Source organism: Lepidochelys olivacea (genome assembly GCF_965140295.1).
Source record: "Lepidochelys olivacea isolate rLepOli2 genome assembly, chromosome: 2".
Classification (NCBI taxonomy): Eukaryota; Metazoa; Chordata; order Testudines; family Cheloniidae; genus Lepidochelys; species Lepidochelys olivacea.
Window position 1 is genome coordinate 178706223 of NC_140412.1, and position 16180 is coordinate 178722402.

Here is a 16180-nt window from a genome sequence, read left to right on the forward strand (position 1 = left end):
TGATTTCGGTGAGATCAGGATTTCATTCCACTGAGTAACAGTCAAACAGATTATTAATTTATTATTATTATTTTGGAAAAACCCATACTAGCAAAACACTGAATCAGGGACCTTTGATTCCAATACTTCTTGAACTTCAGTAGTATCTTCTTGGTTGGTGGTATTCTTATTGTGAGGCCTGAAATCAAAACTTTGAGACAGAAACCATGAAATAACATTAGCCCCGCCTTTGGAAGAGTGAAGTCTAAAAAGAGTACAGGATTCAACTTATTCCATAAAGAAAAAAGTTGCCAACCAATCAAGAAGTCATCAAATCAGGAGACAAAAGTTGAGGTCAGAATGCAACAAACAAGGAAAGCAAAATAGCTAGAGCACCACATATTGTGACGTGGTCAGTCATTCATGCACTAGACAGCCCAAACTTGCTTGGCCTTTAAAAATATCAAAATATTCAGATTAGAAGAATGGACTGCCTCCTTTAAGAATCCAATCGCTACTCCCTTCAGTTGCAAGGTACAGCACTTAGACCCCCCACAATTTATTCAACTTTTATATATCTTGTACATCACTGAGTTTGTTTTACTAGTGGCTTCAAAAAGTTTTAAACCACTGCACAGGCGATAAGTAGAAAAGATTAAGACAGTTACTGTGGCAGGAAAATAGTGTTGATCTAAGTAAAATATGCAGACTATTTAGAAAGTATCAGAGGTGACCTGTGCCTGCCGATAGTGGGGGGACAGTGCGGGCAGCCGGCTTTAGCAGTGTTACTGAGCATGCTCAGTCCGTGTGATCATGCAGACTACAAGCCAAGCAGCAAATAGGGGGTAGTGGGCGGGAGGGGAATGTGACCCTGCTTCCTTCCCACATCCGCCTTTCACCCTAAATGTCGCCTCTGGAAACTATGAATCTCATTTTCAGAGGAACTGAGAATTCCATAGAAGAGCTGATTAAAAAAATTTGTTATTTTCTCCAACGGAAAATTTTGATGAAAATGTGTATGTTCATTTTTGTCTAAATTTAACATGGAAAAAAAAATTTCAGCAGAAATACAAGTACTAAAAACTTTTATTTCTACTAAAATATATGGGGTGGTTTTTTTGGGGGGGGGGGGACATTCCGTTTTTTGACAAAAACTTTCCAAAGGAAGCTGTGAAAAAATTGAGTAATCAAAAAACCCAATTTCCTATTAAAAATGTTTCCACTGAAAATTTCCAACAAGCCTATCGTGCTGGGGTGACCACATTTGCAAAATCCAAAACCGGGGTACTGTTGTGGCGACACTGCTTCGGGTCATGAAGTAGTCAGACAGAAAGCTAAAGGTACACTTCTTTTTAAAAATGTGTGCGGGTATCAGCGCAGCCAGCTTCTGCATATTTCTTGGACTGGAGGGTTTTTTTTTCCCCAGTACCTTACGGTCTGAACTAGTTTATAATTAAACAGCGAATAGGTGTTGTTAACATTGACTTTGAGCAAAAGACCAGCACTGATTGTAGAGACTTTTATCTTCACTCCAAAGCCTGCTCTTCACCCCGATGCGCATTTCAGTTGTCTGTCTCAGTAAAACACAATGCCAATTCTACTCAGGGTAGCAATAATTCTTGAAAAAACATTTGGTAGTTAGAAAAAATCCAAGCGTTTTGAGCAATGACACAAAAAAGTGGGACAGTTCAGGTGTCCCAAAAGAGACATACTGGACATCGGAACATAAAACCAGAACTGAGATATATATAAAGTCACTTTGCATAGACTTCAATGGGAGACATGGATGCTCAGTGCCCCTAAAATTCAGGCCATAGATGAACATGCAGCATAATACGTCAAAAGGTCACTTCACCCCCCTCTGTACATTCGTGTAGATGCACTTTCTAAAATAAAATAACATACTGAATGTACACCATACACTATTTCCAAACATCTCTGTCTTTGCTATTTCAAAACCACATTTCTTTAAGCAGGGACCCTATATATGGTAAGTATGAAGTTGAAAAAGAGGTATTTGTTTCTAATTATATAAGTGTATATATGTGAAAAAAATTCTTCAGAGGTGAACAATTGATTTGTACAATCAGAAAACTCAAAAATGGCTAAACGTGTTTTCGTGATTTGTTTTCTTTCTGGATTGAGCCAAGTTGTTAAAAGTTCATTCTAAACAGTAAACTTGTTTAAATCAGGGATCTGCAACCTTTGGCACATTGCCCATCAGGGAAATCTGCTGGCAGGCCGGGACGGTTTGCTTACCTGCAGCGTCCGTAGGTTCAGCCAAGCGCAGCTCCCACTGGCTGCGGTTCACTGTTCCAGGCCAATGGGGGCTGCGGGAAGCGGCATGGGCCGAGGGATGCGACAGGTAAACAAACCGGCCCAGCCAGCCAGGGGATTTCCCTGACAGGCCACGAGCCAAAGGTTGCCAATCCCTGGTTTAAATTATAATTTATTTAAAATAGGAATTTAAGGCAGAAATCTCCTTTCTACAATAACTCTAAACATCAGAATATACATAGCAGATCTAAAGAACCTTTAGCTATCGAACGTTGATCTTACCATCTTAGGCCTGGTTTTTTAATGTAACACCTTTTAATATTGTACATTTTTTTAATTACACCTCAGGCCCTGATCCTGCGAACACTTACATGTGTTTAACTTTATGCATGTGAGCAGTCTCACTCAAACATGGAACTACTCACATAAATAAAGGTGAGCATATGCATAAATGTTTGCAGGATCAGGGCCTAGGATGGTATTTCTGCATTTTAAAAAATTAATACATCAAGAACTATATCCTAAGACAATTCCCTTTACAAACTCCAATTAATACTATAAAATCAGTATAAAGACTATAACTTGCCAAACTAAAGTCCAAGGTCAAATAGCAGTAGTAAGTGCCTCTCATCTCAACCCCAAACTCACGACAGAAGGCTGTGAAGAATATAAAACCTCATGGTTCCGGATTTAAACCAATTCCTAACTATTAGATATAACACTGAGAGCTTTATGTGGGACAGACTATTTTCCACTTCTGACTATTGTGGGGTTTCTTGCACCCTCCCTCTGGTACTGCCACGGCCGGAGACAGGATACCGGACTTGATGGAGTTCTGGTCCACTATAACAATGCCTATATTGAGCAAGTTATCGTAAAGCAGTTTGCATGGTTGCCGACTGCTATCTTCGCTACACCTGCTTTCTGGATACACAGAAAATGTCAGTCTCCAGAAATATCACTCCATTAATCTGAATGAGCATAAATGAACTAGGAAGGTTTGTATAAAATGGCATGTCTTCTGGTGCAGAATTTTGGGAAGAATAAATGAGCCTTATGAGCCTTTGCACAAGTCTGCAAAGTTAAAATACCTGTTATTGAACAGTACACAATGTGAGAAGCAATCTTGTTAATGTCTTCATACCCCAGGCCCATTTCAGCCAGTTTCCCAGGGACATAATTTTCCACAAAAACATCAGACACAGCTGCAAGCTGAAAGAAAAGACAAAGATGAGTCAGACTTCTTAATCAACTGCTGAAAGTTCAACAAGTTCCCCACATAACTTAATTTAAAATTTCAGTAAACAAGATAGTTCCTGGCTTTCCTACAGTACAGAAGTCACAAGGTAATTGTGACTGGCTTAAATAAATTTGTTATTCTGAACAAATGGCTTCTCTGCTCTGGTCAGTTACAAACGAGAAGTGTTGCGTGCCTAGAATGGATTCACTATAAACGACTGCTACGCTATTAAAATCTTGAATGCACCATATATGATGTTATATGGTGTAATCATGGCAATTGGCCAAGGGCTGTCTACATTTAATAGGACAAAACACCAACATTATATTTGTCTTTCCTAATTTTGGGAACAAGTAGGGAGAAGAGGAAGCACCCTTCATCTGCTGCTGTTTTCTTTCTGGCAGAAACTGATGCTTTTGGCAACTGTGTTTTTAATTTCCAAACTATCAGCTTCACATACAGTATCTTTTAATATATTTCATGGCCCTGGTGCTGTCTATTTTTTTTCTACACATAACTATCTGATGATGTTAGATTAAAACCCTAAAGGCAGTTTCAGGAATAGAATATCCAGCCCTGGAGCCTGACTTTCTGTCTCACAGCAGAAATGACAATGCTTATAAACAATGTGATAGGATGCAGCTGCTTTCTAAACCTAGAAAACTCCAGGTCAGTGGACTGTTTCTCAACATAGCAAACAAAAGACTACCACCGTTTTCTCAAGTGATTCTATTTCTTACGCTCTACAACTAAAGCTTTTGATCTGGATCTATTCTCCATATGCTTTTATAGTTGAGCCCAAGGGCTCTTACCAAGAAAGGCACGTTAAGGGTTAAAGATACAGAAATACTCTTATTATTTTCACCTGTTCAATGAGGGGAAAGGATTTAATATGAGAGAATACTCAAAGGCTAATCCTTGGTTATCAACATTTCCTTTATACTTTATATATTTCCACATAAAGAACCTTTGCATCAATTTAACTAAACCAGTATCCTAAAATTGATTATTGCCAACTTGTCTACACATCAATTTATCTTAAATCACTTTCATTTAATTGGTGTAACTTTCATGTGTGGATATAGGTTTAAAATTAGTTAAATACTTTTATATAGATTTAGCTTATGCATGTAAATTTACCAACATAAATTACACAATATAAACCAAGTTTAAATGAATAGATCAGCATCCACACTAAGTTGCACCAGTTGAATCAGAATTAAAAATAAAAAAAAAATCACACCTTTATATTTAAACCACTACAATTCTGTATATAGACCAGCCCTAAATCAGTCTGAATTCACACCTTTCATTTCCGTGTAAGTTTTTATGTAAACCAGCCCCCTGTTGCACAATATAGGAAATATCTATTTAGCTATTGTACCGTTATATAAATGGTCTGATCCAAAGCCTACTGAAATCAGTTGAAAGACTCCTAATGATTTTAATGGACTTCAAATCAGAGCCTAAATCATACCTTCATTCATCCCCACAAATGGGAAGTTATATCTGGACATATTTATAAATGGTTATGTCATGCGAACAAAGTTAATTATGAACCTCTGGAGAAATAGGCTTATACCTGAGAAGATGGTGGTGGTCATTTTAAGGAATGAGAAACAATCCACTGACACATACATATATACACATACATTAATTAAGCACAGGCTTTGTGCAAAAGTGAACTGTTTTAGATTATTTCAAGTCGACCAGAGTTCTACTTTCTGAACGCTATCATGTATCTGGCTGATTACTATGTACAGTACATTGGAACAGTTTCCATAAACTAGTGTCATCATATCAGCAATCACAACCATTATTGTTCTAGCATGTAGGCTGTTTTACTGTATCTAAGGCCAAAGAAAAAGCCAAGCCAGCAAACATTTAACCGAGTAGACAGAAACTGATTCTCATTCAGACAACAAGGCATGCAACTTATGAATGATTGGATTGGCTGCATGGAGGAGACACTAATAACATCCACAGATAGTCTATAAGTTCAACATAAGGTAAAAGTGCATTTTAAAGCCATGAATTATATTTAAAGGGGCAGTATCAAGAAAATCCAGGACTACAACGTGACTGGTTTAAAATTATTTAAAGCCTTTTGAGGAATCGTCTCTAGATTTTTAATAAATGTTGTTGAATTTTAATGGGGGAGGATTGATTGTTGTTTAATTCACCATTCCATTGCTGAGAAATGAATGCACATTATTTCATGGAAGCTACAAAAAGTGTGTGACTGGCATGGAAGGAGTCCTGTCTCTCACGGAGAACAAGGGTTCCACAGAGCTAATGCCACTGTCAGCACTAGCCTGGAAGATGGGAGAAGGTAGGACCATAGCCCTCCAACCTCTCTGCACAGGCTAGCAGAACCAATCAGGTAAGATGGGGAGCACACTAAACAGTCTTTAAGGGTGTCTTCGCTGCAGAATTAAAGCAGGCTCTAACTAGGTTGTTGCCCCAACCCCCTCTTATCCACACACACAAACATCTCACCAGAGTTTGGTTGTACTTCAGACACAAGCTAGCTGGCCCAGCGGAGGATACAGGCTAGAGCTCAGATACTACTTTCACTCAGGCTGGTAACTCGCCGATATTGTAGTGAGGACATAGGCTAACTCTTTCAATTGCTGATAGTCCTCCAGTGCTTTCCCGCAATTTCCTCCCCCTCTCAGCCCAAAGTACCCAGAAGGAGAGACAAGTTATCCCACAACACACCAGGAAAAAAATCAGAGCAAACTCAGTTCAACGCAGCACAAAGAACCATGGAAAAGTCTAGTGACACACACAGGGAATGCAGCATCAGTGAGGAAGCAATAACTCAGGTTTGGCTTTGCAATGTGGCTGCTCACACCTGGGCTAGACTAAGGCCAATCACCCAAGTTAACTCATCAGTGAAGACATCCTCTTAAGGAGCTGCACTAACTGTACTACTTGGGAGCTCTCTGAGGCTTGGTCTCTCCCTGATGCCTTGCTGGTTCGATTGCTGGATCACCCTAACCCCGACATAGGGCTGTGACTTAACATCGATCAAATTCCACCGTTCATGCCCCACTTTAGATCTCTGAATACAAAGTCTAGCTTTCTTATTTTGGTCTCCAATAATGAATGAGATCAAAAAGGCGCATGCACTGGAATTGTACTTAATACAGCTAGTACACTATTCTGTTCAACTTTATATCTCATTAAAAGGTGGTGGTATAAGTACAAAAATATAGATTGTTTCGGTTTCTCTCTCATAATTGCACTCATTATTTGGAAAACACCAATATTAAAAACATATACTATTTTATGAAAAGAAGAAAATTTGTAGAAAGTAGTATTAATATTGCCAGTTTATCCTTTTGGGATAACATTTAAAAGAATTCCATAAAGATAAGTTGTATCCACCGCAACTATCAATTTCTCTTCTCTGACATAGGCATGAATGTGTGGGATGGATCTGCTGACTTCAGAGAAGAGAAAAGGGCCTGCCCATTAATTTCCCATCAGAAAGTTCTCCCAAAACTATGGTAACTAATATAAATTTATGTAAGAACCACTACAAAATTATTTATAGTAAATGCACAAGAGGAATAAATCCTACAGACTTATCCTCTGACAGCAAGTTTTGATGAATTGGTAAGCAGGGCTGTAAAAAATATACTCAGACATATCAACACAAAAGGGTGATAGGACGTCAGATAAGTGGACTTGCTACTTTTAGAAGAGAGGAAATTACAGATAAGGTTAGATTTCTCTCTACTGAGCTGCATATCCACTTATCCATCACATACTTAGGAAGCAGCCAGCAGTGAAATATAGAAAATATTAGAAAGGGCAAACAGTGATATGAGCTAAGTAGACTAAGGAAGAGCAGCGTGAGTTACTGGGGCACCAAAGGGTGAAATAACCTTGTGACTAATTATGTGAGAGCAGATGTCTGGAAACCTATCTTCTATTGCTTTGTAAAAGGGATGAAAAATGGACCAGACTGCTGATTTACAGATTTCTCCTGCTGACTTGCAAGCCTCTTCTACCCAAGTTGTTTTGGCTGCATCTGTGGAATGCGCCTCAAGGTTCTCTGAGGCTACTAGGCTTTTGGATTTGCTCTTTAACACAGCTCTGGATGCATACAGTGAACATTTCTTTGTAAGCCTTGTTTCCTGTATCCAAGATGGAAGTTTAGGAAATAAGACCATTGATTTTCTGAAGCGTTCGGTACTCTGTATATAAAATTTTAGTAGCCACATAACCTCTAGCTAGAGCACACAACCACTTCTTTCTGGTGCCTGGGCTCAGGATGTAAGTTAAGGATAAATTATGTCCCAAGACCTGAACTTCTCATATTAATGAATTTCCTTATGGTATTTAACATGACTTTTTTCTGTATGGAAGTGGATAAGGCTCAGAACTCAGCATGGAGAGTGTGCCGGATGTATTGACCACTAAGATGACTACCAGTTATAAATCTGCCACTAAAGAAAAATGTATCCATTCATGCACACCCATTTGATCAAATCCAGCACTAGAAAGGTCCCATTTTATGGTCCCAATTTAGGTCCAACCATAATCTCACATGGATAAATCTGGAAGATTTTAGCACCATATAATCCAAAACCACCAACCTGTTAGCCCCACACCAGAAACTAAATCTAGTTCAGAACCAAAACACACCTCCTTAGCCCATCTCTACTGTTACTACAACACCACTGCTTTGGTTGCCATTGATTCAAGAAAAAAAAGTTACATTTATGACTGCATCTTCCATAAAGAATGGGGGCTATGGGAAATCAGAGTCAGCAAGGCCTGAATGCTTGATCTTTAAATCTGAGGTGAATGATTGTACAAATCCTAAATTTTCTTTGTAATTTCTTCTCTGTTAGGCTTTGATTTTCAGCTTTATTTTTTTGCGGGGGAAAATCAGCCTCCACTGGAATGATGGTCTCCTTCATTTCCACAACCACTCTGGTGTCAATTTCAGGCATCTAAACTGTTGGTTGCTTCTCCTTTTAGATCTTCTACAGTATCATGATTTGCCTATTAAAGCATCTGCTGTTGGAAGACTGTTTCCATTCAGACCTATTTACTTTATCTACAGCAGCACTGAGGGAAAAATCTAACTATTTTTTTGCTGCTGGTGAGAAACTATTTGCCTGTAGGGGCTTGTTTGGCTTCCTCAAACTACTGTTCCCAGGCCAAGAAAGTCAGGATGACTAAACAATGTTGTTGAAATACTCCTGAGGGAAAAACCTGGTTTGGGGAGCCTACTTAAAGTTGTCTGACTCAGAATGAAGAGGCTCCCTCCTTCAAGGGATGAAGAATCTACAGACAGGGAGGACACTAAAAAGGATGAGACCACATGTTTCCTGAGCATATGACCTTTTGTTTTTCAGTTTTTCTAAAACTCCCTATATTTTCTAGATATTTTGTAACCCTTGCCTGAGGAATAATCAATTAGTTTGGGGGGTAGAAGGACAGAAATGAGCCCTACCTGTCTTTTTCTTTCTAGCTTTTGGCCTTTCAGTAAAATCACTAGGGGAGGAGACCTCAGGAATGACCCATATTTTACCCTAAATACTCGCTGGGCAACAAAGTCTCTTGGGGTTTGCCTATATTAGGAAAGGCGGTTAAGGCGAGGTCCTGCCACAACCTGTGTCTACATGAAGGAAATTATTGTGGTTAGGTTGGGATTAGTTAGCGTATTTAGCTACCTAGCCCCAAGCTAATCTTGATAAACCTTAGAACAGGAAGAAACACCATCAAATGCAGCCCTGGAGAGAATCAGGAGAATGTACTGGACAGAGGAAGAAGTGCAGAGGTGGTAGGATGGGGTTCTCCAATCCCCTTCTCTGTTATGTGACTTGATAGATTCCCTGCACTGCCACTCCTTACTTGAAGAGTTTACCCTATTTCCTGGAATCTGTGCATTTCTTGGCAGGTTGCTGTAGCTACTATGGGGGCTAGTTCAGCTCTCTGCTATACCACAAACAGTTGATCTTCTGGATGCTCAATAGATTTTGGCTCAGTGCCATGCTGCCCATGTGTTTCTGCTGAGGTGTTAGGTGCTGATATTGTGGAGTGGCAGATGGTGGGAGGGAAGCTACTAAAATACACCAATTTTTTATGAAGCAAAATTGTATAATTTTTCCAAACCACCCATAGGAAACCTATGAAGTTAAGTAACAATCAATATTGCCTTGCAGTTCTATTCTAAAGTGTGTCTATGAAAATGACATTATAGGATTCTGGGTTTAAGGTCTCCAAATGATTTCCATATTAAGTGTGCTCACTTCTGCATAAGCAAAAAACACAAACTCAAATTGGAATCCACCATTTTACTCTTTTTTTCTTTGCTGTTCTGCTGCCCTTTGGTTCTGTAGGGTTAACAGGAGTAACAAGTAGCAAATCTTGTCTGTCACTAAATTAAACAGGTGAGACAGAAGTAAGGAATAGCTCTATTGAATATGATGTGCCATTTTTACATAGTTACATTTGAGAGTAAAACCACATTTTAATTTCTAAAATGAAAAACTGAGAGAGAGAGAGAGAGAGAGAGAGAGAGAGAGAGCGCGAGCGCAGAAATATGAAACCTGATCTGGCAAGTCAACAGACATTGAGGCAACTTTGCTATTCATAGGATCTGATCAACAGTAAACAAACAAAAAACATTTCAAATATTGGGGCCCAAGCCTGCTCCCACAGACTTCATTGGCCCTGTGAGCAAAGCAGACATATGCGAACATTTGCTATACAAATACAACAATGAAAATATAGATGAACAGATGGTTCACCATTCCTAATTCAGTGAAATACTCTTAAACATGAAGTCCATTTTTCCACATAAAAGCTTTACTCTCAGCACTATAAATGGAAGTGCAATTTCTCATTGCAGTGCACTGAAACAATGTGGGACTTCATCTGACTTCAAAGTGGATTTCACACTATCCAAACTCACTGTAACTGAGTTGCACGGTATATTGAGTCATGAAGATAAATGTTTAAGTGTATAAAAGAAAATCAGTGTATTGCTGTTTAACACAACGATACACATGACACACATTAACGATATTACCCTGTTTTTAATTATTAATCCACCATTATATTAATGTTTATTCTTTGCTATTATGCTGAAAACAATGTAAAATGCATGATTTACATTGTACTAGAACATACCTCTCTGATTATCTTTGCTCCTTTTGGATTTTTCATATTGACAGCTATACTCTGGAAACAAAAAATACAATATTGTTAGCTATGTGAAAGTCCCTGTGTCACTCACCCTGCCATCTTCTTCCAAATGTAACAAATTATACATCCTTAATGGTTCAAAATATTCATTCTGGTTCTTTAAAAGAACTATTCACTTCCATATTGCAATGTAATGCCAATTTTAATCTTACCACATTACATATAGTAAGGATAACACAAATGTAAACTACAGGATTTGGGGTTTGTACTCTGTAAAGCATGCTTAAGAAAAAACAGACCAATTCTTGCTTTGTTAGTTACTGGTTTCTCCCTAATTGTTACAGTTATCTAATTTGTCAAAAAAAATTGCTTCTGTTCAATACAATCCAGTCTCTAGTACTACTATAAATATTATCTAAAGAACTTAAAAGAAAAATGTTATAAAGTTTGTTCTGAGTTCCTTGTCACAGAAAAAAACCAATCCACAATGCACAATAGTGGCGTTTCTGTTTACCTTTTTATTTCGATTTACACTGAGAAAATAAACGCTTTCTGTTCCAACAAAAGGTGGCCCCCAGGCTCTTGTGTCATCACCAACTCCTGAAAATAAGAATGTCACATTTTTGTATCTGTCCAGTATTATACTGCACCAAATACACTGACAAATATGCAGAAATTGAACACTGTGTTCTTCTCCCAGTTTACCTTTAAAATGGCTTAAGCATTAGCTAGGACAGCCAAAACATCTCCTTTAATCACCATTGGTAGGCAATGGTTTAGTATCATACATATTTTAGATATTTTTTGTTATCTGTAAAGAAAAACTCCTAAACCTGATTAAGCAAAGCAGGCTTGTTTTTGCCACTGCTGTGCTATTTGAAAAATATTGTTATTGCATTCAAAGACAAAAAGTACAGAATAAGAAGGGATGATATGAATATAAAAACAACAGTTCACTTCAGAATGAATATTAACTGTTAACATGCTTGAAAATAAATAATTTGAATTGGACTGTGCTGCACTGAGTTGGCACTCCAGTACCTCCTTTAGGTTGACCTCTTGTCCTCCACACTCCCAATTTCATCAAAAATTAAGAACATCAATATCTAGTCTTTATGATTGTGAAGAAAACCTTCAAACTGTGAATGAAGAATAACCAGTGTTATGAGTTTGTAGACAGCCTGAAACAGCTCTCAAAAGAATGAACTGTCCTGCTTATCTGTAACTTAGATGTTCAATCACGATAATTTAAATGCCAACATTATTAACTATTTCACTGGTGACCAAAACATGTAAAAAAAAATAAAGAAAGGGACAATCATAATACAAAGACGTGTACAATCTACTGTGAGTGACATTTTACTTTGATGCCACAAGTGGGAGGTGCATGGAAGACTATCACCACTTTCTTTCCCAGCAGGGAGGAGTAGAAACCGGGGGGGGGCACTAAATCTTATCAAGGGGGGATGGGGCAATCCTGAAAAGCCCAGCAAGACATCCAACACCCCAAAAAGCCCAGATTCCCTCAGAGTTGCATGGGCTTGGTCTGCTCTGGTGGTGCATGTGAGACCGGGCAACTTCCTCTCTCATTCCAATGGCTGCTGCTCCTCCCTCTACCAGAGGATGTCTGCAGCCTCAGACAGGTATCACTGCACCCGTTATGCCTGGGTTCAATTTTGAAGCTTTTCTTCAATCATGAGGGCTAGAAATATATATTTTTAAATGAAAATTTAGATTCAGATGTAATCACATAACTCAGGGAGCCACAGCCCTAGGCACATGCCTACTGTGCTTAGACTTTAACCCCTCCCTGTCTATGAATGAATATGAATCCTATGGAAGGGGGAACCAAGCTTGAGTAACCCAGCAGAGCTCACAGCAGTGTATATTATTATTATTTCACATTTATTCTGCTGTAGCACTTAAAGGCAACAACCAGGTTGAACATCATTGTGCTAGGCATTGTACAAACATATAAAAAATTACAGTTCCCAAGATCTCCACATTTTGGCGTCTCAAATGGGAGCTTGGGAAAGTATCATTACACTTTTTTCCACACACACCCAGTTCAAGCCATGCCAGCAATACATTTCTACAGTACCTTCCTATAAGGATTTCAAAGTAGATTACTAACACCAATAATGGAGTATGTCTAATAACTGTGAAGTAGAGCTTTTGTCACAGGACAAGTTTATTTACCCACTTTACAGATCTGGGAAGCGGACACCGAGAGGTTAAGTGTCTCCTCCAAGATCTGAATTTGAAAGAGCTAAGAATAAAATTCAGGTCTCCCAAATCTTAGGTTTGTACTTTAACCACAAGACCCTGCTTCCTCCCTATACCCATTATACTTTGAATCATAGTTTTCAGTTTCACCTACTGGTATGGGACTGTGACCTTTCCAAAATTAAATAATTTAAAACCCTAGTGAACAAAGTTGCAGGAGCAAGTCTCTGAGAGGATGTTTTGTTGGCTGAAGTGGTGGAATCCTTTTCTTGGGTGTTCATTGTGGATAGATTTCCGATTTAAGTGTAATAAATGAGTGTGTGGTTTGACTTTAGTGGGTTTTTTTCAAATAATAAAAAGAGAAAAGATTTTTTTTAAATGGCCGGAAACTTATGTAAGGAAAAACACATGACATAATGTGCAGCTGCTATGACATATCTGCATGCCTCAAGTGCGTAGTGAGGCACAAGACTGGAGGCCAAATGTGGAAATACCTCTGAAACAACTGCACTCCCTGGAGTTTGTTATTCTACTTGTATAATTTTAAGAGGAGCTCAACTAAACAAATAAAATCTGCAAAATTTAAGAAATGTAGCTATTACACTAGGACAAAGCACTTGTTATTAGTATCTAAAACAACAAGGAAGTTCTTAAGAAAACTTCTTCAAATCTAAAAAATACCTGCATAGAGTGGGAAGAAAAATCAGTTGTAATAAAGTGCAATATACAAAAGTAGCAGCTTGCTGTGATCCTACAAGACAGAGATAAATTCAGGCCATAACTACCATGGTACCAAGCTCAGAGGGAGCCATAAAAAAATGCTAAAATATATTTTTTTTAATCTAAAAATTCACTCCTGAAGTCTGTTAACCTCTGACACTTCCAGAGCTAGAAGTGAATCTTCTGTAGGAAGCTGAGAATCTCTCTTTCCAGTGGAATAAAGATCCCATTTCTGTAACAATTTTATGCACAGAAAACCTTGACTGGTACAAAATTGAATTTACATTTAGGGGAAAGAGAAGGAAACATTTCTCTGGCAGGTTGTTTTTTAAGTCAGCTACTTGAAACTGCTCAGTGATTTGGAATATTAGAATCAGCCTCAGGAAAGATGAATCAGTGGGCAAAGATATCTTTTAATCAATGAATTCAAGTGCTTGTAATCCCCATTTCAAGACGTGTAACAACAACAAAAAGTGAAGAAAACAGTTACTGTAATCTAGACATTTTATTTTTTTTTAAATGAAGCTCTAGTCTCTTGTTTCTTGCCATACCAAACTATTCAATTCTATTTCAATATCTCTGACTTACGTGCCTAATTGTGGCCAACCTCAAGAGGCAAGTAATTTGCTCAGTATTCTACCTCTGTGCAACAAAATGTACTCCTGCTTAAGTTCACACAGAAAAGCTTTAGCTCAGGGCATATTAAACTACTGAAACATAATACAGTGATGGGAAAACACCTGCTTGTTCTCCTACTGGTATGGGATGTGTCCTATGGGTGTTTGCTCTGGTACAGTGCAAAATACACTTTAAAATTGACAATTTCCGACTAATGCAATATGAATCTACATCAGTGGTTCTCAACCCATGGGCCACTTGCGGCCCATGTGACATCCTCAGGGCCATACAGGTAGTATATATATTGTGTGGATGTGGTCCACATAAAACATAGACAGCTGCCACTGATCTATATCATTTCCTTGGTGGGATAAGGTATTCCTAATTTTATATGCTTACCTAATTTTCATTCAGGACACATATTTTAAAAGAGACAATGTTAACTCAAACATTGCCAAAACTGTAAATTTTTAAAAATTTTCATTAGAAATATTTCTAAACACAAGTTAATATTCCCCTTCAGCATTTGCAACCCAAACATTGCAGCACTAAGACCCTATCCAACCTGAAGCAAATTCAAAACAGTGGGCAAACAACATAAATAGTGTAAGCAATTGTTTTAAATCCTTCAGCTTTGATCATCTAGGCTTTTATTTGTGAAAGGGCATGCATTCCTCCCGCCTCCAACCTTGGCTACCCCAGGAATGGCTCCGACTTTCTTATTTTAGCGTCCACTCTATAATTTATTTAAGTCCCTGGAGAATTTTTTTTTGTAATGAGAGTCATAATCACTGTTCCCTCTAATTGTAAAATGTAAGAGAGGAAAGAAGCATTGGTGCATTCACCTTTCAGAAGTCAATAAAAGAGTCCTAATTTCATAGCTTCAACTTGGGGCCTAGTTGCATCAATTTATGCTAACAAGGCATTATGCAATGCCTTTTATTGCACCTCTAGTTTGGCGCCACCACTGTAACAATTCTGTGCCAGTCCTATAACCGATAACTAGCAACAATAGATCAGACTGTATCTCAAAATAAAGATTCTATTTTCATAGTATCAGGAACCTAATGTTAAAATTTTACACAAGCCCATAAATTTCTATTGCATTAATGGCAGTTACTCTTGGAAATCCTCTGTGTATTGATGGGAGAAAGGAGTCCAGAGTGACCAGTTAGAAACCTGGTGTTTCAATCAGTAACAGATGTCTGATTAATATGCCAGAGGCAAATGATTCACTAAATCCAGCTGTAAAAGCAGATGGTGTATTTTATTTCCAGGGGTCAAACAGAATGGGAGTGCTTCTGCAGCACTCCCAACCCTTGCCTAAGAAGCAAGTGATGAGACCAGGAAATCAATCAAAGGTCTTTCATGTGGTAATATAGAACAACTAATCTCAGGGCCATCAGTTTATGAGATCTAACTAGGTCACCACATAAAGTGTAATATGTTGCCATATATCAGTGATGCCATCAGTCCAGTTATACATCTCTAGTTACAAAATCTATTCTGGATTCAAAACAATTCCATTTAGCATGGTAGCTGGCACCAAATCTCCTGACTTTTGTACTAATTTTTACCTTTTTACTCTGTTTGTTTTAAAAAAGCTGCCTTATTCACAATTGGCTTTGCAGGTAGAGCAAAGCATGTGTTTTAACTGGTAGCCTGCAGCTATCCTCTGAAGCCACTAACAATACTTAAGGATCATACCGGTATAGAAAAAATTAGAAGTCACAATATTTCTAATCTTATAATGAATTATAAACCTCTTGGGGGAGGGACCATCTTGTCATTAAATGCATGTATAGCACCTAGCACAGTGAGGCTCTGCTCCTTGACTAGAGCCTCTAGATACTCCTATTATTAAAATAAATAATAAAAATAATAGATAATTTCTGGAAGGATTCTGTTTGTCGTGACATCATAGTTCAGACTGCAGCACTCTTTTCC

General features: G+C 38.2%; 1 protein-coding gene across 5 annotated transcripts in view; it reads right to left on the bottom strand.

Moving 5' to 3' along the window:
- SUGCT (succinyl-CoA:glutarate-CoA transferase) overlaps positions 1-16180 on the bottom strand; it is a 485165-nt gene that overhangs the window by 455129 nt on the left and 13856 nt on the right. For all 5 annotated transcript variants that reach the window (XM_084621188.1, XM_084621190.1, XM_084621191.1 and 2 more), the window contains exons 4-6: positions 11184-11269; positions 10655-10705; positions 3348-3468 (exon numbers count right to left, since the gene is read on the bottom strand). In XM_084621188.1, coding sequence (XP_084477314.1) covers positions 3348-3468; positions 10655-10705; positions 11184-11269 — 258 coding nt within the window. The remainder of the gene's footprint in view (positions 1-3347; positions 3469-10654; positions 10706-11183; positions 11270-16180) is intronic.